A 23,925-nucleotide genomic window follows, 5' to 3' on the forward strand; every position below is an offset into this window, starting at 1 on the left:
GAGTTACAATTTACTCGGTGCTTTGTCAAAGTTAAATTACTGTCATTTTGATAAGTAATTGCTGTCACGGTTTTATTCCCATGTGGGAAGAATAATTGTAGAAAATGAATTTAATGGGAAATCTAGGCTTTCAAAACACACTTCAATTAGAAATACCCGATAATCGCTGTAAACCATAAACAAGGACAAATTACACAGACTTCCAACTAAACATATAGCCACCACAGCAGAGTTGAAACCGTGAATAATACCTCAGGCATGTTAATTGGAGTGGTGCTATTTGTGTTCATATATCTGAGGTAATTATGGAATTTTGCAGGGAGTTTTACACCACTAGAGAACATTCCTCTCACTTCACAGACAGTGCCTTCATAAAGTATTCATACTCCTTGACTTATTCCACATTTTGTTGTTGCAGCCTGAAATTAAAATGTATGAAATCTATTTTTTTACTCACCTATCTACACACAATACCCCATAATGAAGAAAACATGTTTTTAGACATTTTTGCAAATTTGTTGAAAATTGAATAATACAGATATCTAATTTACATAAGTATTCAGAACCCTGAGTCATTACATGTTAGAATCACCATTGGCAGCGATTACAACTGAGTCTTTCTGTGTACATCTCTCTAAGAGCTTTGCAAACCTGGATTGTACAATATTTGCACATTATTATTTTTAAAATTCTTCAAGCTCTATCAAGTTGGTTGTTCATCATTACTAGAAAGCCATTTTCAAGTCTTACCATAGAGTTTCAAGCCGATTTGAGTCAATTATTTTTATCCTAAACATGTCCCTAGTCCTTGCCGATGACAATCATACCCATAACATGATGCTTGAAAGTGTGAAAAGTGGTAATCTGTGAGGTGTTGTTGGATTTGTCCCAAGCATAACGCTTTGTATTCAGGAGATAAAGTTAATTTCTTTGCCACATTTTTGGCAGATTTACTTTAGTGCCTTATTGCAAACAGGATGCATGTTTTGGAATATTTTTATTCTGTACAGGCTTCTTTCACGCTGTCATTTAGGTTAGCATTGTGGAGTAACTAATGTTGATCCATCCTCAGTTTTCTCCTTTCGCAGCCATTAAACTCTAACTGTTTTAAAGTCACCATTAGCCTCATGGTGAAATCCCTGACTGGTTTCCTTCCTCTCCGGCAACTGAGTTAGGAAGGACACCTACAGTTGAAGTCGGAAGTTTACATACACCTTAGCCAAGTACATTTAAACTCAGTTTTTCACAATTCCTGACATTTAATCGTAGTTAAAAATTCTCTGTCTTAGGTCAGTTAGGATCACCACTTTATTTTAAGAATGTGAAATGTCAGAATAGTAGAGAGAATTATTTCTTTCAGCTTTTATTTCTTTCATCACATTCCCAGTGGGTCAGAAGTTTGCATTGCCTTTAAATTGTTTGACTTGGGTCAAACGTTTTGGGTAGCCTTCCACAAGCTTCCCACAATAAGTTGGGTGAATTTTGGCCCATTCCTCCTGACAGAGCTGGTGTAACTGAGTCAGGTTTGTAGTTCTCATTACTCGCACACGCTTTTTCAGTTCTGCCCACAACTTTTCTATAGGATTGAGGTCAGGGCTTTGTGATGGCCACTCCAGTACCTTGACTTTGTTGTCCTTAAACCATTTTGGAAGTATGCTTGGAGTCATTGTCCATTTGGAAGACCCATTTGCGACCAAGCTTTAACTTCCTGAATGATGTCTTGAGATGTTGCTTCAATATATCCACATAATTTTCCTACCTCATGATGCCATCCATTTTTATGAAGTGCACCAGTCCCTCGTGCAGCAAAGCACCCCCACAACATGATGCTGCACCCCCGTGCTTCACGGTTGGGATGGTGTTCTTCAGCTTGCAAGCATCCCCCTTTTTTCTCCAAACATAACGATGGTCCTTATGGCCAAACAGTGCTATTTTTGTTTCATCAGACCAGAGGACATTTCTCCAAAAAGTATGATCTTTGTCCCCACGTGCAGTTGCAAACCATAGTCTGGCTTTTTTTATGGCGGTTTTGGAGCAGTGGCTTTTTCCTTGCTGCGCGGCCTGTCAGGTTATGTCGATATAGGACCCGTTTTACTGTGGATATAGATACTTTTGCACCTGTTTCCTCCAGCATCTTCACAAGTTCCTTTTGCTTTTGTTCTGGGATTGATTTGCACTTTTCGCACCAAAGTACGTTCATCTCTAGGAGACAGAACGCGTTTCCTTATTGAGTGTTATGACGGCTGCGTGGCCCAATGGTATTTATACTTGCATACTATTGTTTGTACAGATGAACGTGGTACCTTCAGGCGTTTGGAAGTTGCTCCCAAGGATGAACCAGACTTGTGGAGGTCTATAAAAAAAAATCTGAGGTATTGGCTGATTTCTTTTGATTTTCCCATGATGTCAAGCAAAGAGGCACTGAGATTGAAGGTAGGCCTTGAAATACATCCACAGGTACACCTCCAATTGACTCAAATAATGTCAATTAGCCTATCGGACGCTTCTAAAGCCATGACATGTTTTTCTGGAATTTTCCAAGCTGTTTAAAGGTACAGTCAACTTAGTGTATGTAAACTTCTGACCCACTGGAATTGTGATACAGTGAAATAATCTGTCTGTAAACAATTGTTGGAAAAATTACTTGTCATGCACAAAGTAGATGTCCTAACCGACTGCCAAAACTATAGTTTGTTAACAAGACATTTCTGGAGTGGTTGAAAAATGAGTTTTAATGACTCCAACCTAAGTGTATGTAAAATTCTGACTTCAACTGTATATTTTTGTAGTGTATTGATACACCATCCAAAGTGTACTTAATAACTTCACCATGCTTAAAGGGATATTTTATATTCAATTGCATAAAGGTTTAAGGAAATACAGGCAGGCACCACCTTACTACAAGACAAAACAGCTCACTCACTCAATCAGGGTTACGGAGTTATGCAACGCTGTACAGTACCGGTCAAAAGTTTTAGAACACCTACTCATTCAAGGATTTCTCTTTATTTGTACTATTTTCTATAATGTAGAATAGTAGTGAAGGCATAAAAAATATGAAATAACACCTATGGAATTATGTAGTAATAAATCAAAATATATTTTATATTTGAGATTCTTCGAATAGCCACCCTTTGCCTTGATGACAGCTTTACACACTCTTGGCATTCTCTCAACCAGCTTCACCTGGAATGCTTGAAGGAGTTCCCACATATGCTGAGCACTTGTTGGCTGCTTTTCCTTCGCTCTGCGGTCCAACTCATCCCAAACCATCTCAATTTGGTTGATGTCGGGGGAGTGTGGAGGCCAGGACATCTGATGCAACACTCCATCACTCTCCTTATTGGTCAAATAGTCCTTACACACCCTCTCCTTTCCCCTGGCTGAAAGGCTTCCCCAGGTTGTTGCTGTAAATGAAAATGTTTTGTGTTTTATTAGGTGCCAAACAGAAAAAAAAGAACTGAAACAGGGAGGGACTATTTTTTTGTTTCAAGAAGTTTAGCTACAGTGTGCTCTACTGAATGCAAACCGTGTAAAGTAAGGATTAAGTCAATAAATAGTTACACCTCATGTCTCTTCCCTTTTTCTCCCATCTTTCCATTCCTCTCTCTCTTTCCTCCTACAGCAGCTGTCCCTTCTGCCCCTCATAGAGCCCCTGATAGGTGTGAACTTTGCCCACTTCGCCCCCTATGGCAGTGGCCAGCTCAACGGGGAGAACCATCTGTCTGGGACCTTCGGTAGCGCCGTTCTGGACGGAGTCTCAGACTACTATTCCCAGCTAGCCTACAAGGTGAGGCCTCAGCTCCAACCACTAGGCGTGGGCGGTATTCCCTATATACCGTATACCGGGGTATCTGGAAAAAAACACTGGACGTTTTTTCAATACCGTTGAAACTATTACATTTGTAGCTACTTTTTAAGTAAATACCTGCAGTCAACTTGTGCAATATATTAGGCGATAAAGAACATTGCATTCTTCATGTTACCTGTTACATTATTATGAAGCTTACGGTAGTCCCCAGTCACATGTCATGTGGTGTTTGTTTACAAGCAGAAAACTAGAGACCGGAGCCTTGGTGATCTAATTACAGTATGGAATCCACAACTAAATGTTTGCCAGCTAGATATCTGATAACTATTAACTTAATTGTCTAAAATGTGCTAAATGCTCTGCATTTGCACATTTGGTTTGCTAATTTAGTAATTAATTAGCTATCTGACTAAGTGGTTAGCTAGCTTCTTCCAAAATCAAGCATTTGCTTGGTAACAGCATTGAATCCCTCCTGGATCAAGAGCCTTGCTGGCTAGTATTTGTTTTGTGCGTGCAGCGAACTATGAGTAGCATTTTTGAGTTACTTGTATTCTTTAGGTCAGAAACTGTACAAAATGTTCAGTGCGCTCATTAGCATTCTCTATGGGATTTTACATGTACTTGTTAGCATCGCTAACCTTCCGATTACATAGTATAAGTGGGGTTTGAAAACAGCGCCGGTATTACAGAATATCCCGGTATGGCACAAGGTAGGTATGAAGATATGACAGTCTGGATACTGCCCATGCCTACCAACCAAAGTTAAATCTTTTCATCTTAATTTAAAATACCACTCTCGTTTTTGTATTCAACTGGACTTTGAATGAGCTAAGGGGAGATGGAGTGATCCTACGCAAACATGTACTGCATACTGTATGTGCTGAAGGCGGTGGCACTACCCACTAGACCAGCCCCAGGCACAGGTTTTATTAATATGTAGTTAAAGGGTGCCTTTTTGAAGCAGTGATTTGTGGTAGCACGAGACCACTCTGCGATATGCTAGATCCCTCCCTGCTGTAGTATGGTGACATGTATTCCTTGGGTTGTTCATTCTAAGCAGAACAATCTGAGCAACCCCCCCACCCCGCCGGCTTCCCTTCCTCCGACTCCTCCACCTGTGAACCGACAGAAGATGATCAATGGCTTTGCCACTACAGAAGAACTGGCCAGCAAAGCTGCTGCTATGGGTGAGTACTGGGACAGGGATGACTAGGGTTTAATGGCATATTCCTGTGTTGCTCATATATAGTGTCATGCTGTGTATTTCTGTTAGGACCCTAGACAAAGCATTCCTAGAGCAGACATTCCCGTAGACGTAAAGCCTAACTCCTAGAACAAACATTTGACATTAATGTCAAGGGATTCTATTTATATGGTTAGGACCAATCTGAATGTCTCATTCATATGTTCCTCTTCAAGTGTCTAAAGGTCTCGTCCCCAAGCCGCTCCACGTTCCATTCAGGAGCGAGGAGGACCTGCTGGCCCGGGCCATCGCTCAGGGACCTAAAACTGTGGACGTGCCAGCCTCCCTCCCCACGCCCCCTCACAACAACCAGGAGGAACTCAGGTAAGGAATGCCTGTCATTGTGAATACACTATATTCTGTAAATACTTGACCACAAAATGATTTTCCCTACTGGGACAATAAAGATTCAATTGAATTGCACTTCATAGACAGTAGACACAAATGGTATACTGGTATTTGTCGAAAAACATGCATTATCCTCTATCTGGGTACATGTATGTGAATCAAGCTTTCACAGATTCCACAACAATTTCTACACAATGTTCTCACCTTAGGGAAGCCTCAAGACAATTTACAGTTGTGAATGCAATGATATTTTTGTGAAAATAGGTTATTCGTCAAACATGCATTTTCCTTTATCTGGATACTCCGGCTAGGCTGTAGATATACCAAACAAGCTTTCAGACTCCAAAACAATCTCTTCACAATGTTCTCAGTTTAGGAAATTCCGATGAAGACAATTTAGAATTGTGAATGCAATGATTTTTGTGTAAATCCTAACAAACTTTTATCTCAACCCCCTTCCTCTCTGTCACAGCAACAGGCTGGGACAAGAGCATTGTAAGGATCGGGACACACCAGACAGTTTCGTCCCGTCCTCGTCTCCTGAAAGTGTGGTTGGCATGGAGATCAGCCGCTACCCAAACCTGTCATTGGTGAAGCAGGAGCCTCGGTCCCCCTGTCTCTCCCCCGTCCTCCCCATGCTTCCCGCACCATGGGGGAAAGGTAACATTTTGGTCATTTGTTTAAACTGGAAATAAACTGTAAACAGAGATGTGCCTTTCTAACTACTATACGTACTCCATCATCAATCAGGTTATTTATAAAGCCCTGTTTACATTACTTTGTCACAAACTGCTTTACAGTATCAATGACAGGACTAAGTATTAATGAAATATCCTTTAAAATATTTTTCCGGATGTGTTTATTACTTTTCCTGTAGGGTTAGAGGTTAGGCTGAAGACTGAGCTCAAGACGGAGCCTTCTGGGATGTTCTTCGGCTCCCATTTTGGCCCAGCATCTAACGACACTAAGCCAGGCCTGGTGTCTGTAGCCATCACCCTGAGACCAGCTGCCGCAGAGGTCAGGGTTCTGTTCTGTTGGCTTCACTTCCTCCTGCTCTCAGAGAATGTCACCATGGGGGGAAATGGTTTAGATCCTTTTATTTTTATTTAACCGCTTAAACAATGTAGTTCGAAGTAGTTTTATTCCCCTTTTTTCCTCTCAAATTTTTTATTCCCCTTTTTTCCTCTCAGTCCTTACACTACTGTTTAGATATGTTAAGATTCAAATCTCACCAGGTTTAATTGTAGAAGCTGAAGCCAATTCTTTGTCTGCGCGTCATGCACTGCTCTCGATCTCTGCCATTGGCTTTTGACTGGCAATAGCCGTTACATACATTTTTACGACATTGTTTTTTCCCCCCTCCCAGAACGTCACTGGTGTGGTAGCAGCCATCTCAGACCTGCTGTGTGTGAAGATCCCCAGCAGCTATGAGGTCAGCAGCCCCCCTGGCCCAGATAGGGGGCCCCTGGCCATGCTCAGCGGCCTGAGGGGGGGCCCCCAGGGAGATCTTGAGCACCGGCGGCTGGGTGCCCCAATGATATACCCGGGCCGTGGTGGTGCTGGGGACATGGGGGGCCCGCACCTTCAAGGAGCCCCAGGCCAGCTCATTAGGTCCCGGGGAGGTGGAGGACCACAGCAGGGGATGATGATGCAACAACAGCAGGGACATCCGCAGCAGCACATCCGCTTCCATTCTGACGGACCAGGTGAGAGACTGGGCTACATCCCTGCAGCTTATCGCCTCCTTATGTCCAAATACTGACATAACAGGGGAGATGTTGCTGCTCTTGTGAGCTCGTCTTGAAATGAGACACTGACGAAATTCATGTCCGTCCAGACCAGTTTGTTTTTGTTTTTTTGAATTATTTTTCTGATATGAATAATATAATATTGTTTTTTAAGCACGATGTCACTGCACCTAGAAGTGCACAAGACAACAGAGCCATCTCTATCTAATTGTTTTCCCACTCATCGTCCATCGGCATACTTAGCCTCTTTTAACAATGTTTACAAACTGTCCGTTTCTTCGTCCAGTGCATCATTACCCTTCTGTCTGCAGCCTAAATGCTGTGTGTGTCTGGCCCACCAGGAAGTGAAGGCTGTCCATATTGATCTAACACAACGATCCGCACAGCTAATAAAATTGACTAATCATCCTTCCTGGGCCCCGACCTCACTGGTGCGCGCACGCACACACACACACACACACCTGCTTAGCGCTGCTGTCAAAGTGTCAGACCACGGGCCTAATGAATGTGGTCAGTTTGTCTAGAGCCGTAGACCACAAACAGCCAGATGAACAGGAAAGTGGACACCCCTGGTGTTAATTGTCTTGGCGGTCTTATAATTAGGAGCTGTTTATGTCCTGACCAGTTGTGTGGTTCATCTAAGACAATTAGCATCATGCCCATTTAAGGTCATAAAGTATGACGAGCTGCCTTCTCAAATGTTATGACGAGCTGCCTTCTCAAATGTTATGACGAGCTGCCTTCTCAAATGTTTTTTAAAAATCAGGCGCTTAAAATGTATAGCTTGTCCAAAACAAGACCGCAGCAGAGCGCCCCTCATTTATTTGAAGTAATAAACCTATTCCTTTTGTGCAGTAAGAGAAACAAATATATAAATGCAACAAAAGATCCCTGAAATGTTCCATGCGCGCAAAAAGCTTATTTCTTTCACAAATGTAAACGCCACATGTAAGTGTTGGTCCCATGTTTCATGAGCTGAAATACAATACAATTTTGTGCTCAAATTTGTTAAAATCCTGTTAGTGAATATTTCTCCTTTGCCAAGATAATCCATCCACCTGACAGGTGTGGCATATCAAGAAGCTGATTAAACAGCGTGATCATCACACAAGTGCCACTTGTGCTGTGGACAATAAAAGGCCACTCTAAAATGTGCAGTTTTGTCACATAACACAATGCCAAAGATGTCTCAAGTTTTGAGGGCGAGTGCAATTGGCATGCTGACTGCAGGAATGTCCACCAGAGCTGTTGTCAGAGAATGTAATGTTTATTTCTTTACCATAAGGCGTCTCCAACGTCGTTTTAGAGAATTTGGCAATACGTCCAACCGGCCTCACAACCGCAGACCACGTGTCTGGCATCGTGTGGGTGAGCAGTTTGCCAATGTCAAAGTTGTGAACAGAGTGCCCCAAGGTGGTGGTGGGGTTATGGTATGGGCAAGCATAAACTACGGACAACGAGCACAATTTCATTTTATCGATGGCAATTTGAATGCAAAGAAATACCGTGAACAGATCCATAGCCCATTTGTTTATCAGGTATCTGTGACCAACATATGCATATCTGTATTCCCAGTCATGTGATATCTATAGATTAGGTCCTAATTTATTGATTTCAATTGAATGATTTCCTCATATGAACTGTAACCCAGTAAAATCTTTGAAATTGTTGCATGTTGCGTTTATGTTTTTATTCAGTATAATAGAGCTGAACTAAGCCATGTTGTGCTGCTCTGGCCTGTTCAAGCATCTACTGTTGTCTTATTTGAGTACTGTTGTCTTATTTGAGTACTGTTGTCTTATTTGAGTACTGTTGCTGTGCGTCAGGTCCAGCTGCAGTCAGAGGCACCCATCAGAAAGCCCCCGGCAGCCCAGGCTCCAAGCCCCAGTGGTGCTGTCACTGCAAGGTGGTGGTGCTGGGAAATGGAGTCTGCAAGTCCATCAAAGACCTTCCAGTGAACAAACAGGTAACGTACGGCCAGCGCTTTCATGTGGTCAAGTTGTGCTACGTGTTAATCGCGCTGAACTCCATACATTTCAAAGACGGTTGTCTATTGCGATACATAGAAACATCAATCTTGTGGCGGTCCACATTAGATAATCGTATCTATATCAATCTAATGGTCCACATGATCGGTCAAAATAGATCATTTGATCAATCACATTGTTGGATGTTGCCCAACCAAGCTATGATCTACATGAATTGGTTAACTATCTTCTTGGCCAACCCAGTAAAAGCTCTCCTCTCCACCAGTCAGCCATGGATTACCCAGGGGGCAGGAGAGCACAGACAGGTCATGACTAGAGGCTCAGACCTCACTTCAAACGTTAGATTAATCCACATTATGCCCTTAGGCGCACACACACACACACACACACACACGAGCATGAATGCAAACAGACACACACACATCCAAGAACATTATGTCCATACACACACACACACGTACTGTAGAGCCTCTAATTATGTTAATCCCCCCCCCATTGTAGTGAAATCTATCTCAGTGCAATTAGTGGGTTAAGCGGCAGCATGCCCTTAGACTGCAGTCTGGGAGCTCACAAATGGTTAAACCCTGATTCATCTGAATATCGGAGCTGTTTGATGATGATTTAATAAGCCCTTTTAGTATCGATAATGGTTTATGTATAGGAATTGATTTGACCTTTGATGTCTCACTTTGATTATGAGCTTAAAGGAATAGTTTGGGATTTTGGCAATGAGGTCCTTTATCTACTTCCCCAGTCAGATGAACCTGTAGATGCCATAGATACCTGTAGATACCATCTGCGTTCAGTTTGAAGGAAGTTGCTAACTTGCATTAGCGTAATTGCTAACTAGTGTTAGCTGAATGACTGGAAGTCTATGGTAACAGCTAGCCTGCTAGTTGTTCCTGTTGACTTCCATTCATTGTGCTAATGCAAGATAACAATTGCTCGTGAAACTAAGTCTAATTTCCTTCATACTAGACTCAGATACATAAAAATGGTATCCACAAGTTCATCTGACGCTGGGGAGGTAGGCTAGATAAAGGGTTTCATTGCCAAAATCCCAAACTGTCCCTTTCTTTCTACAATTGTAAAGTAGCTTTGTGTCCTTGAAATGTGGATAAATATAATGGATTATTATTACCTCATTCTCTCTTCCTCACGCCATCTCCTGACATGCCTTTCTTCTCTCTTCAGGAACAGGAAGGTCTGTTGCGTTCCGAGGGGAACTTGGTATTCTGCAGCCACAGCTGCTTCCTCCTCTACTCTGCCTCCACCTCCTCCTCTTCCTCCTCACAGGCCATAAATACTACAGATACTAAGGTTTGTGTTTCTATTGATTCCCGGAGGCAATTTATTTTTGACTTTCTTGACCAGTGTAGATATTCTGTATACAGTACTTGTTGTATCCTGTTTTTCTACCGGTGTGTCAAATATAAATGGTAAACTTTTATTATTTGCTGCAGGACATTCAATTATTGTCATTCATGTCTTCTGCAGGACTCTGTGGCCCTCCTGTGTCCAGACTCAGACCATAAAGAGAGCCTCTCTAAAGCCCACCACCAGTACAGCAACAACATGTCCTCTCTGGATGTCCACTGTCTGGCCCAGCTCCAGCCCAAGCAGTCCCCTCCCTCTACTCCACCCATTCCCTTCCCCCCAGCCAGCGACACCCCTAAGATCCCTAAGACAGATGCCAAGTCAGACACCATCAAAGTGACTGTGAAACTGAAGGCGCGGGGCCCCAGGGCTCACCAGGAGGGCTGGCACCAGGGGAAGAGACACAAGGGTCTCCGCTGGAGGAAGTGGACAGTGCAGGTGGTGGTGCCCAGAGGAAGCTCCCAGCTCCCTGACGAGAACCAGATAGACGAGCTGTTGAGGAAGCTGGGAGCGTCTCTCCGCCCCGGGGCCAGTCTCAGGGACCAGCGCCGCTGCTGCTTCTGTCACCAACTGGGGGACGGGGTCACTGACGGCCCTGCCCGCCTCCTCAACCTGGACCTGGACGTGTGGGTGCACCTCAACTGTGCCCTGTGGTCCACCGAGGTAGGTAACCCAGAAGTTAAGCGAGGTGGTGGACGGGTAACCGCAAGGTTCATGTCCTCGGTCGGGCGTTAAAAACATAAATAAATAAAAAAGTGGGGTGGGGAACAGAACTGGCTAACGGGGAGAAGACTGCTAGTTTCAGATCTTAACCGCCATACCAACCACTACAATTGTGACCCTTTTATTAAAGTTGTGTTGTGTATGTATTATTAACATTGTTCTGTTGTGCAGGTGTACGAGACGCAGGCAGGCGCCCTGATCAACGTGGAGCTTGCGCTGCGGCGGGGTTCAGCGGTCCGCTGTGCCTACTGCCAACAGATGGGCGCCACCAGCGGCTGCCACCGCCTGCGCTGCACCAACATCTACCACTTCACCTGCGCCCTGCAGGCACACTGTACCTTCTTCAAGGACAAGACCATGCTGTGCCACGCCCACAGGCCCAGAGGCTCTGGCTCCGCCCACGGTGGCTCTAGCCTCGTCCTGGAGCACGAGCTGCGCTGCTTCGCTGTGTTCCGCCGCGTCTACGTCCAGAGGGACGAGGTGAGGCAGATGGCCAGCGCCGTACAGCAGCCCGAGCTGGGCTACACCTTCAGAGTGGGCAGCTTGGTGCTCCACGCCGTGGGTCAGCTCACCCCGTCCCAGATGGCCGCCTTCCACTCGACCTCCGCTATCTTCCCCGTGGGCTACGAGGCCTGCCGCATCTACTGGAGCATGCGCCATGGCAACCGCCGCTGCCGCTACCTGTGCTCTGTGGAGGAGAGCGAGGAGCAGCCGGAGTTCCGCGTCCGCGTCATCGAGCAGGGGTACAAGGACCTGGTCCTCACTGACTCCACCGCCAAAGGTGGGCTGGGCTAGATTTGTCTTAAGGCTCGTTTAGATTAGGCTTGTCTATTAAAGGTGGGCTAGCTAGATTGGTTTTATGACATGCTTAGATTTAGCCTTGTTTATGGCTGTAGCCTCTGCCATTCATGTATCTGGGTTGGCTTGGACTAGGCTTGTCTTGTTCAGTTTGCCTTTCAGATTCTCTTCTACTACAGTAAATGTGTTCTGTAGGAGTCCCATATTATGATCCATAACCCTGCTGTTTCCTGTCTTATCAGGAGTGTGGGATAAGGTCCTTGGACCAGTTGCTGACAAGAGGACTGAAATAGGAACTCTGAAACTCTTCCCTGTCTATCTGAAGGGAGAGGACCTGTTTGGACTCACCGTCTCTGCAGTCACCAAGATCACTGAATCGGTTTGTATCTGTTCTCTGATTGTATTATATACAAACAATTCTGATTTATACTAAATTATCAATGCTCAAATAATACTACAGATGTCTATAGCTAGCTATTTAGATGAGCGACTCTTAAAATGCTCACACCATACTACACTGAACAAAAATGTAAACGCCACATGTGTTGGTCCCATGTTTCATGAGCTGAAATACAATCATGCAATCAAATTTTGTGCTCAAATTTGTTAAAATCCTGTTAGTGAGCATTTCTTCTTTGACCAGATAATCCATCCACCTGACAGGTGTGGCATATCAAGAAACTGATTAAACAGCATGATCATTACACAGGTTCACCTTGTGCTGGGGACAATAAAAGGCAACTCTACAATGTACAGTTTTGTCACACAACACAATGCCATAGGTGTCTCAAGTTTTGAGGGAGCGAACAATTGGCATGCTGACTGCAGGAATATCCACCAGAGCTGTTGCCAGAGAATTGAATGTTATTTTCTCTACCATAAGCCCACTCCAACTTAGTTTTACAGAATTTTGCAGTATATCCAACCGGCCTTTCAACCGCAGACCACTTGCGTGGTGTCGTGTGGGCGAGCGGTTTGCTGATGTAAACAGAGTGCCCCATGGTGGCAGTAGGGTTATTGTATGGGCAGACCATAAGCTACAGACAACGAACCCAATTGCATTTTATCGATGGCAATTTGAATGTACACAGAAACCGTGACGAGATCCTGAGGCCCATTGTCGTGCCGTTCATCCGCCGCAATCACCTCACACGGTCACATGGATCTAGCCACAATTCCTGGAAGCTGAAAATGTCCAGGTTCTTCCATGGCCTGCTTACTCACCAGACATGTTTGGGATGCTCTGGATCGACTTGTACGACAGCATGTTCCAGTTCCCGCCAATATCCAGCATCACAGCCATTGAAGAGGAGTGGGACAACGTTCTACAATCAACAGCCTGATCAACTCTATGCGAAAGAGATGTTGCGGTGCATGAAGCAAATGGTGGTTTACACCAGATACTGACTGGTGATCTGATCCATGCCCCTACCTTTTTTGTTTAGGTACCTGTGACCAACAGATGCATATATATATTGCCAGTCATGTGAAATCCATAGATTAGGGCCTAATACATGTATTTCAATGTGATTATTTTCTTAAATGAACTCTAACTCAGTAAGATCTTTGAAATGGTTGCATTTTATATTTTTGTTCAGTATATATTGTAGACTAAAGGTCGACCGATTATGATTTTTCCATGCCGATACCGATTATTGGAGGACCCAAAAGGCCGATACCGATTAATCAGACGATTTTTATATATATATATATATTTGACAATTACAACAATACTGGAATGAACAATGAACACTTTTATTTTAACTTAATATAATACATAAATAAAATCAATTTAGTCTCAAATAAATAATGAAACATTTTCAATTTGGTTTAAATAATGCAAAACACAGTGTTGGAGAAGAAAGTAAAAGTGCAATATGTGCCATGTAAGAAAGCTAACATTTAAGTTCCTTACTCAGAACATGAGAACATATGAAAGCTGGTGGTTCAATATTCACAGTTCTTCAATATTCCCAGTTTAGGTATTTAGGTTGTAGTTATTATGGGAATTATGACGCGTTGACTATTTCTCTCTTTACCATTTGTTTTTCATATACAGTTGAAGTCGGAAGTTTACATACACTTAGGTTGGAGTCACTAAAACAAATTTCTTGTTAACAAACTATAGTTTTGGCAAGTTGGTTAGCACATCTACTTTGTGCATGACACAAGTAATTTTTCCAACAATTGTTCACAGACAGATTATTTCACTTATAATTCACTCTATCACAATTCCAGTGGGTCAGAAGTTTACATACACTAAGTTGACTGCCTTTAAACAGCTTGGAAAATTCCAGAAAATGATGTCATTGCTTTAGAAGCTTTTGATAGGCTAATTGACACTATTTGAGTCAATTGGAGGTGTACCTGTGGATGTATTTCAAGGCCTACCTTCACTCTCAGTGCCTCTTTGCTTGACATCATGGGAAAATCAAAAGAAATCAGCCAAGAACTCAGAAAAATATTGTAGACCTCCATAAGTCTGGTTTATCCTTGGGGATCATTTACAAAAGCCTTAAGGTACCACGTTGATCTGTACAAACAATAGTACTCAAGTATAAACACCACGGGACCACGCAGCCGTCATACTGCTCAGGAAGGAGACGTGTTCTGTCTTCTAGAGATGAACGTACTTTGTTGCGAAAAGTGCAAATCAATCCCAGAACAACAGCAAAGGACCTTGTGAAGATGCTGGAGGAAACCGGTACAAAAGTATCTGTGCCCACAGTAAAACAAGGCCTTTATCAACATAACCTGACAGGCCGCTTAGCAAGGAAGAAGCGACTGCTCCAAATCCGCCACAAAAAAGCCAGACTACGGTTTGCAACTGCACATGGGACAAAATGCGTACATTTTGGAGAAATGTCCTCTGGTCTGATGAAGAAAAAAAAATAGAACTGTTTGGCCATAATGACCATAGTTATGTTTGGAGGGAAAAAGGGGAGGCTTAAAAGCCGAAGAACGCCATCCCAACCGTGAAGCACGGGGGTGGCAGCATCATGTTGTGGGGGTGCTTTGCTGCAGGAGGGACTGGTGCACTTCACAAAATAGAATGCATCATGAGGGAGGAAAATTGTGGCATCAGTCAGGAAGTTAAAGCTTGGTCGAAAATGGGTCTTCCAAATGGACAATGACCCCAAGCATACATCCAAAGTTATGGCAAAATGGCTTAAAGACAACAAAGTCAAGGTATTGGAGTGGCCATCACAAAGCCCTGACCTCAATCATATAGAAAATTTGTGGGCAGAACTGAAAAAGCGTGTGCGAGCAAGGAGGCCAACAAACCTGACTCAGTTACACCAGCTCTGTCAGGAGGAATGGGCCAAAATGCACCCAACTTATTGTGGGAAGCTTGTGGAAGGCTACCCAAAACGTTTGACCCAAGTTAAACAATTTAAAGGCAATGCTACCAAATACTAATTTTGTGTATGTAAACTTCTGACCCACTGGGAATGTGATGAAAGAAATAAAAGCTGAAATGAATCTTCTCTCTTCTATTATTCTGACATTTCACATTCTTAAAATAAAGTGGTGATATAACTGACCAAAGACGGGGAATTTTTACTAGGAATAAATGTCAGGAATTGTGAAAAATGTAGTTTAAATGTATTTGGCTAAGGAGTATGTAAACTTCCGACTTCAACTGTACCTTTGACTATTGGATGTTCTTATAGGCACTTTAGTATTGCCAGCCTTATCTCAGGATTTGATAGGCTTGAAGTCATAAACAGTGCTGTGCCTAAAGCATTGCTAAGCGCTGCTGGCAAACACAGTCAAGTGCTATTTGAAGGAATGCTTACGAGCCTGCTGCTGCCTACCACCGCTCAGTCAGACTGCTCTATAAAATATCAAATCATAGACTTAATTATAATGTAATAAACACAGAAATACGAGCCTTTGGTCATTAATATGATAAAATCCGTAAACTATAATTTCGAAAACAAAACGTTTATTCTTTCAGTGAAATACGGAACAGTTCCTTGTTTTATCGAGCGGGTGGCAACCCTAAGTCTAAATATTGCTGTTACATTGCACAACCTTCAATGTTATGTTACAATTATGTACAATTCTGGCAAATTAGTTCACAGTTCGCAACGAGCCAGGCGGCCCAAACTGTTGCATATACCCTAACGCAAGAGAAGTGACACAATTTCCCTAGTTAATATTGCCTGCTAACATGCATTTCTTTTAACTAAATATGCATGTTTAAAAATATATACTTCTGTGTGTTAATTTTAAGAAAGGTGTTGATGTTTAGGTACATTTGTGCAAAGATTGCTTTTTTCGGCTTTGTGCTTTTGTTAAATCATCATCCGTTTGGCGAAGTTGAAGTAGGCTGTGATTCGATGATAAATTAACAGGCACCGCATTGATTATATGCAACGCAGGACAAGCTAGTTAACCTAGTAATATCATCAACCATGTGTAGTTAATTAGTGATTATGTGAAGATTGATAGTTTTTTATAAGGTAAGTTTAATGCAAGCTAGCAACTTACCTTGGCTCCTTGCAGCCACAATGTCCTTTTGACGCTGCACTCGCATAACAGGTGGTCAGCCTGCTACACAGTTTCCTTGTGGATTGCAATGTAATCGGCCATAATCGGCGTCCAAAAAGGCCGATCACCGATTGTTATGAGAACTCGAAATCGGCCCTAATTAATCGGCCATGCCCATTAATCGGTCGCCCTCTATTGTAGAGACTGAAGTGAGGAGGAGTGTTCCAGTCTCATTTCCCTGTGCTGCTGGTTTTGTTCCAGCTCCCAGGGGTGGAGGCCTGTGACAGGTACACCTTCCGTTATGGACGTAACCCTCTTCTGGAGCTGCCCCTGATCTTCAACCCTTCTGGCAGCGCCCGCGCCATGCCCAAAACCAGCTCCCCATTCACTGCCGTTGTCATAAGGTATTGTGGATGAATTAACATTGTTTCAACTCTGTGGATTTAATATACTTTGGTTTAGCACAAGTTATCTTTATAACAGAATATACACACATGCACACACACATTCACTCCTAGGCCCCAGCCAGTATCCAGAAACACCAGTACCACCTCCAGGTGCCAGAACACAGCCCAGGGGGAGGGAGGCGTCCCCTACACCAAGCCCCCCACGGTGCACCACAGGTCCTCTCAGTACCGCTGGATGAAGAGTGAGTGGAGGGCCAACGTCTATCTCGCTGCTTCCAAGATCCAGGTGGGTCTAGGGGACATGATCCTCTAAGTTCAGCACTAGGCCTGGGCTGCGGGGGGGTGCATGCTACGCCACTGCTTATAACTAAGTTAAGAGCTGTGAAAAAGTATGTTCCCCCTTTCAAATTCTCTCTACGTAATTAGATCTTCAACCAAAACCAAATATGAGAGAAAGTGAACCTGAGTGAACAAATAACATAACAATTACATACTTATTTCATAAACAAGGTTCTGCAACACCCAATGCCCCCTTAAACTCTAACTGGTTGTGCCACCTTTAGCTGCAATGACTCCAACCAAACACTTCCTGTAGTTGTTGATTCGTCTCTCACGTCACCGTGGAGGAATTTTGGCCCACTCTTCCATGCACAACTGCTTTAACTCAGCGACATATGTGGGTTCTTTAAAGCATGAAGTGGGGTTAGGTCAGAACTTTGAATAGGCCATTCTAAAACGTGAAATGTGTTACTTTTTAGCCATTTTGGTTTTGCATAACTTTGTTAATTAAATAAGTATCACATTATTTTGTTATTTGAAAACTCGGGTTCCTTTTATCTAACATTTAGGTTTTGGTTGAATATGTGCTAACATAAAGTGTAAAAAATATGCAAAAATTAGAAAGGGGGCAAATACTTTTTCACGGCACTGTAGATGTGCCAAATAAATTATATCCAGCCTAGGCTCCAGCTATGCCTTTGCTTTGCTAACTGGCTAGCTAAGTGGCTAGATGGTAAGATCATGCTTCTTGGTTACAGCAGAGACATTCAATCCCTTCTTGGATCAAGATCCATGTTGGCTTATAGTTTTGTGTGTGAAAACCCCAGTATGGTATGACAGTATGAAAATCTAGATACCGCCCAACCCTACTCAGCACTCTTGTATTCCTGTTCTTAAGTAGCAGAGTGAATATAAGACTGAAGTATGACAGCATGAGAGTAAAGGGACTCTTACTGTTGAACGTGCTGTAGACACATTTTCTGGTTATTGTGTCCACAGGGCCTGGGTCTGTATGCAGCCAGGGACATAGAGAAGAACACCATGGTGATTGAATACAATGGAACCGTCCTCCGCAACGAGGTGGCCATCAAGAAGCAAAGGACTTACAAGTCTCAGGTGCAAATCGTATTTATTTATTTTTTACTTAAGGCTCTAGTAACTGTACTTACTATGTTGTGAAGGCTGAATAATACATATTTGCTGTATTCTATCATCTGATGACTCAGTTGGTCTAAGTGGTTACTTTCCCCTCTACAGAATCGTGGAGTGTTCATGTTCCGCATCGACAGTGAACGTGTTGTTGATGCCAGTCAGACAGGAGGTCTGGCAAGGTAAGCATATTTCTTTACATAGTCACATTCAACCTGATTCACATTCTAACCTTACCTGATTTATTTGTCACTCAATGTTAGGAGGTTTGTGCAATGATTCACAGGGCTCAGTATGTACAGTGCATTCGGAAAGTATTCAGACCCCTTGACTTTTTCCACATTTTGTTACGTTATTGTTTTTTTCTCTCATCAATCTACACAACAAAAAAAAAACCCTGAACGATCACATTTGCGTAACTATTCAGACCCTGTACTCAGTACTTTGTTGAAGCACCTTCTTTGTCACCTCCCTGACCAAGGCCCTTCTCCCCTGGTTGCTCAGCTAGTTTTTTACCACATAATTCATGCTATCCAACATTTTTGATTCAATTAGGTCCACTATTTCTCGTAATGATTTATACAGCCGTTCACAAAGGTTATTTTAGCAGAGATGTGAACATGGCACTAATTTCGGTAAGGTAAGGATGCCACCCAGTGTTCACATTAGCGCCCCCTATCTTTTATAAACACAGATATTAAACCGTTTTCCTCAATGTTGTCATATCTCGATACTTACTTACCCAAATTGATCCACACGGACCAAAGCAGGTTTGTTAAAAAGCGTTTATCCTCGTATAATCTCCAATCGACTTTTACATATCTTAAATGCTTCATCACAAACAACAGCTCCTTGGGATGTTTTATTTCTCGGTGCAGAAACAGCTTTTGATAAACTAGAATGCTCATGTCTGGTCTATTTGGGAAAAGTTTTGGTATTGGCACAAATTGAATTCATATGATTAAAGTACTTTATACAATGGGTGGGTCTAATCCTGAATGCTGATTGGTTAAAACCACATTCCAGCCGGTGTCTATTTTACAAGTTACATTTACGTCATTTAGCAGACGCTTTTATCCAGAGCGACTTACAAATTGATGCATTCACCTTATGATATCCAACCATGGGCTCAACCTATGATGTTAAAATGTCTATTTTCTCTGTGCCGTCTGACTGTGCAATCCACTGTCTCGTCAGCCAAGCAATTTATAAACCTGATCTCCACTAATTAAAGCATCTAGACATTATCTCACATTTCCTTTAGACTAACATTTAGTTTTCAACAGCGGAGGTTTGTATAAACGTTGCTGACTGTCTCTTCGACATTTGCAACATTGTTTCAATATTTAAATTTGATCTCCAGCTATCCCATAGTAATGAACGTGTCAGGACGAGTTAGGATCACCACTTTATTTTAAGAATGTGAAATGTCAGAATAATAGTAGAGAGAATTACTTATTTCAGCTTTTATTTCTTTCACCACATTCCCAGTCGGTCAGAAGTTTACATACACTCAATTAGTATTTGGTAGCATTGCCTTTAAATTGTTTAACTTGGGTCAAACGTTTCGGGTAACCTTCCACAAGCTTCCCACAACAAGTTGTGAGAATTTTGTCCCATTCCTCCCGACAGAGCTGGTGTAACTGAGTCAGGTTTGTAGGCCTCCTTGCTCGCGCACGCTTTTTCAGTTCTGCCCACAAATTTTCTATAGGATTGAGGTCAGGGCTTTGTGATGGCCGCTCCAATACCTTGAATTGTTGAAATGGCAGCAGTTTTACGGGCGCCCAAACAATTGTGCTATTATGTGTTTTTTTTGTTGCGTTATTTGTAACTTATTTTGTACATAATGTTTCTGCAACCGTATCTTACGGCAAAAAAGAGCTTCTGGATATCAGGACAGTGATCACTCACCTCGGATAAGACAAAGATTTTTTTCTTCAACAAGCGAGACGCACAGGACATTCTCCAAACACCCGACAGGGCCAACATCCCCGTTATTTGCAAGAGGAAGAAACGCAAGTACAGAGGACACAGAACGGGATGCCTCGTGAGGACGGGCAGAAGGCAAGTGGGAAAGCTGCCGTTACCGTCAATATTACTCGCCAACGTGCAATCATTGGACAATAAATTAGACGAGGTACGATCGCGAATATCCTACCAACGGGACATCAAAAACTGTAATATCCTATGTTTAACGGAATCGTGGCTGAATGACGACATGGATATTCAGCTAGCGGGATATACGCTGCACCGGCAAGATAGAACAGCACACTCCGGTAGGGGGGGGGCGGTCTGTGCATTTTTGTAAACAACAGCTGGTGCACTAAATCTAAGGAAGTCTAGATTTTTCTCGCCTGAAGTAGAGTATATTGTGATAAATTGCAGGCCACACTACTTGTCTAGACAGTTTTCAGCTATACTTTTAGTGGCTGTTTATTTACCACCACAGACAGATGCTGACACTAAGACTGCACTCAGTCAGCTGTATAAGGAAATAAGCAAACAGGAAACCACTCACCCAGAGGCGGCGCTCCTAGTGGCCAGAGACTTTAATGCAGGGAAACTTAAATCAGTTCTACCAAATTTCTATCAACATGATAAATGTGCAACCAGAGGGAAAAAATTCTAGATCACCTGTACTCCACACACAGAGACGCGTACAAAGCTCACCCTTTATTTGGTAAATCCGACCACAACTCTATCCTCCTGATTCCTGCTTGCAAGCTAAAATTAAAGCAAGAAGCACCAGTGACTCGGTCTATAAAAAAGTGGTCAGATGAAGCAGATGCTAAAGTACAGGACTGTTTTGCTATAACAGGCTGGAACATGTTCCGGGATTCTTCCGATGGCATTGAGGAGTACACCACATCAGTCACTGGCTTTATCAATAAGTGCATCGAGGATGTCATCCTCACAGTGACTGTACGTACATACCCAAACCAGAAGCCAGGCAACATTCACACTGAGCTAAAGGGTAGAGCTGCTGCTTTCAAGGTGCGGGACTCTAACCCGGAAGGTTACAAGAAATCCTGCTATGCTCTGCGACGAACCATCAAACAGGAAAAGCGTCAATACATGGCTAAGATTGAATCATACCACACCGGCTCCAATGCTCGTCTTATGTGGCAGGGCTTGCAAACTATTAGACTACAAAGGGAAGCACAGCCGCGAGCTGCCCAGTGACACGAGCCTACTAGACGAGCTAAATCACTTCTATGCTCGCTGAGAGCATCAGCTGTTCCAGACGACTGTGTGATCACGCTCTCCGTAGCCGACATGAGTAAGACCTTTCGTAAGACATGAGTAAGACCTTCCGGACTTGAATCCGATTGAGATGCTGTGGCATGACCTTAAAAAGGTGGTTCATGCAAAACCCTCCAATGTGGCTGAAATAAAACAATTCTGCAAAGAAGAGTGGGCCAAAATTCCTCCACAGCGATGTGAAAGACTCATTGCCAGTTATCGCAAACGCTTGATTGCAGTTGTTGCTGCTGAGGGTGGCACAACCAGTTATTAGGTTTAGGGGGCAATTACCTTTTCACATAGGGCCATGAAGCTTCGGATAGCTTTTTCCCCTTAATAAATAACTTTATCACTTAACCCAAGTAAACACAAAATGCAGTTATCTTTGTGTAATATTTAAGTGTGACAAATGTGCAAGAAATCAGGAAGGGGGCAAATACTTTCTCACAGCACTGTATGTACTTGCTACCTCAATTGGCCCAACCAACCAGTGCTCCCGCACATTGGCTAACCAGGCTATCTGCATTGTGTCCCACCACCCACCAAACTTCTTTACACTACACTAAACTACTGCTACTCTCTGTTCATCATATATGCATAGTCACTTTAAAACCATATCTGCATGTACATACTACAGTTGAAGTCGGAAGTTTACATACTTAGGTTGGAGTCATTAAAACTCGTTTTTCAACCACTCCACCAATTTCTTGTTAACAAACTATAGTTTTGGCAAGTCAGTTAGGACATCTACTTTGTGCGTGACACAAGTAATTATTCCAACAATTGTTTACAGACGGATTATTTCACTTATAATTCACTGTATCACAATTCCAGTGGGTCAGAAGTTTTACATACACTAAGTTGACTGTGCCTTTAAACAGCTTGGAAAATTCAAAAAAATGATGTCATGGCTTTAGAAGCATCTGATAGGCTAATTGACATCATTTGTGTCAATTGGAGGTGTACCTGTGGATGTATTTCAAGGCCTACCTTCAAGCTCAGTGGCTCTTTGCTTGACATCATGGGAAAATCAAAAGAAATCAGCCAAGACCCCAGAAAAAAGTTGTAGACCTCCACAAGTCTGGTTCATCCTTGTGAACGTCTGAAGGTACCATATTTGTCTGTACAAATAATAGTACGCAAGTATAAACACCATGGGACCACGCAGCCGTCATACCACTCAGGAAGGAGATGCTTTCTGTCTCCTAGAGAGGAATGTACTTTGGTGCAAAATGTGCAAATCAATCCCAGAACAACAGCAAGGACCTTGTGAAGATGCTGGAGGAAACCGGTACAAAAGTATCTATATCCACAGTAAAACGAGTCCTATATCGACATAACCTGAAAGGCCGCTCAGCAAGGAAGAAGCCACTGCTCCAAAACCGCCATAAAAAAGCCAGACTACGGTTTGCAACTGCACATGGGGACAAAGATCGTACTTTTTGGAGAAATGTCCTCTGGTCTGATGAAACAAAAATAGAACTGTTTGGCCATAATGACCATCGTTTTGTTTGGAGGAAAAAGGGGGAGGCTTGCAAGCCGAAGAACACCATCCCAACCGTGAAGCACGGGGGTGGCAGCATTATGTTGTGGGGGTGCTTTGCTGCAGGAGGGCCTGGTACACTTTACAAAATAGTTGGCATCATGAGGTTGGGAAATTATGTGGATTTATTGAAGCAACATCTCAAGACATCAGTCAGGAAGATAAAGCTTGGTAGCAAATGGGTCTTCCAAATGGACAATGACCCCAAGCATACTTCCAAAGTTGTGGCAAAATGGCTTAAGGACAACAAAGTCAAGGTATTGGAGTGGCCTCAATCCCATAGAAAATTTGTGGGCAGAACTAAAAAGGCGTGTGCGATCAAGGAGGCCAACAAACCTGACTCGGTTACACCAGCTCTGTCAGGAGGAATGGGAAGCTTGTGGAAGGCTACCCAAAACGTTTGACCCATGTTAAACAATTTAAAGGCAATGCTACCAAATACTAATTGAGTGTGTGTAAACTTCTGACCCACTGGGAATGTGATGAAAGAAATAAAAGCTGAAATAAATAATTCTCTCTACTATTCTGACATTTCACATTCTTAAAATAAAGTGGTGATCCTAACTGACCAAAGACGGGGAATTTTTACTCTGATTAAATGGCAGGAATTGTGAAAAACTGAAATTAAATGTATTTGGCTAAGGTTTATGTAAACTTCCGACTTCAACTGTGTGTGTGTGTGTGTGTGTGTGTGTGTGTGTGTGTGTGTGTGTGTGTGTGTGTGTGTGTGTGTGTGTGTGTGTAGTTAGTTTTACAGCCTTAATCTAAAAT

General features: G+C 42.9%; 1 protein-coding gene across 6 annotated transcripts in view; it reads left to right on the forward strand.

Annotated features, from left to right (window-relative positions):
* LOC106599252 (histone-lysine N-methyltransferase 2C) overlaps window positions 1-23,925 on the forward strand; it is a 155,010-nt gene that overhangs the window by 126,599 nt on the left and 4,486 nt on the right. For 4 of the 6 annotated variants that reach the window (XM_014190382.3, XM_082973406.1, XM_014190385.3 and 1 more), the window contains 15 exons: window positions 3,626-3,790; window positions 4,869-4,998; window positions 5,231-5,378; window positions 5,875-6,062; window positions 6,280-6,419; window positions 6,769-7,108; window positions 8,977-9,116; window positions 10,333-10,458; window positions 10,636-11,178; window positions 11,410-12,019; window positions 12,279-12,415; window positions 16,795-16,937; window positions 17,052-17,226; window positions 18,219-18,335; window positions 18,477-18,550. In XM_014190382.3, the coding sequence (XP_014045857.3) occupies window positions 3,626-3,790; window positions 4,869-4,998; window positions 5,231-5,378; window positions 5,875-6,062; window positions 6,280-6,419; window positions 6,769-7,108; window positions 8,977-9,116; window positions 10,333-10,458; window positions 10,636-11,178; window positions 11,410-12,019; window positions 12,279-12,415; window positions 16,795-16,937; window positions 17,052-17,226; window positions 18,219-18,335; window positions 18,477-18,550 (3,176 nt within the window). The remainder of the gene's footprint in view (window positions 1-3,625; window positions 3,791-4,868; window positions 4,999-5,230; window positions 5,379-5,874; window positions 6,063-6,279; window positions 6,420-6,768; window positions 7,109-8,976; window positions 9,117-10,332; window positions 10,459-10,635; window positions 11,179-11,409; window positions 12,020-12,278; window positions 12,416-16,794; window positions 16,938-17,051; window positions 17,227-18,218; window positions 18,336-18,476; window positions 18,551-23,925) is intronic. The other 2 variants (XM_014190383.3, XM_014190384.3) reach the window with 2 other exon arrangements.

Source organism: Salmo salar, chromosome 03 (genome assembly GCF_965601325.2).
Source record: "Salmo salar chromosome 03, fSalSal1, whole genome shotgun sequence".
Classification (NCBI taxonomy): Eukaryota; Metazoa; Chordata; class Actinopteri; order Salmoniformes; family Salmonidae; genus Salmo; species Salmo salar.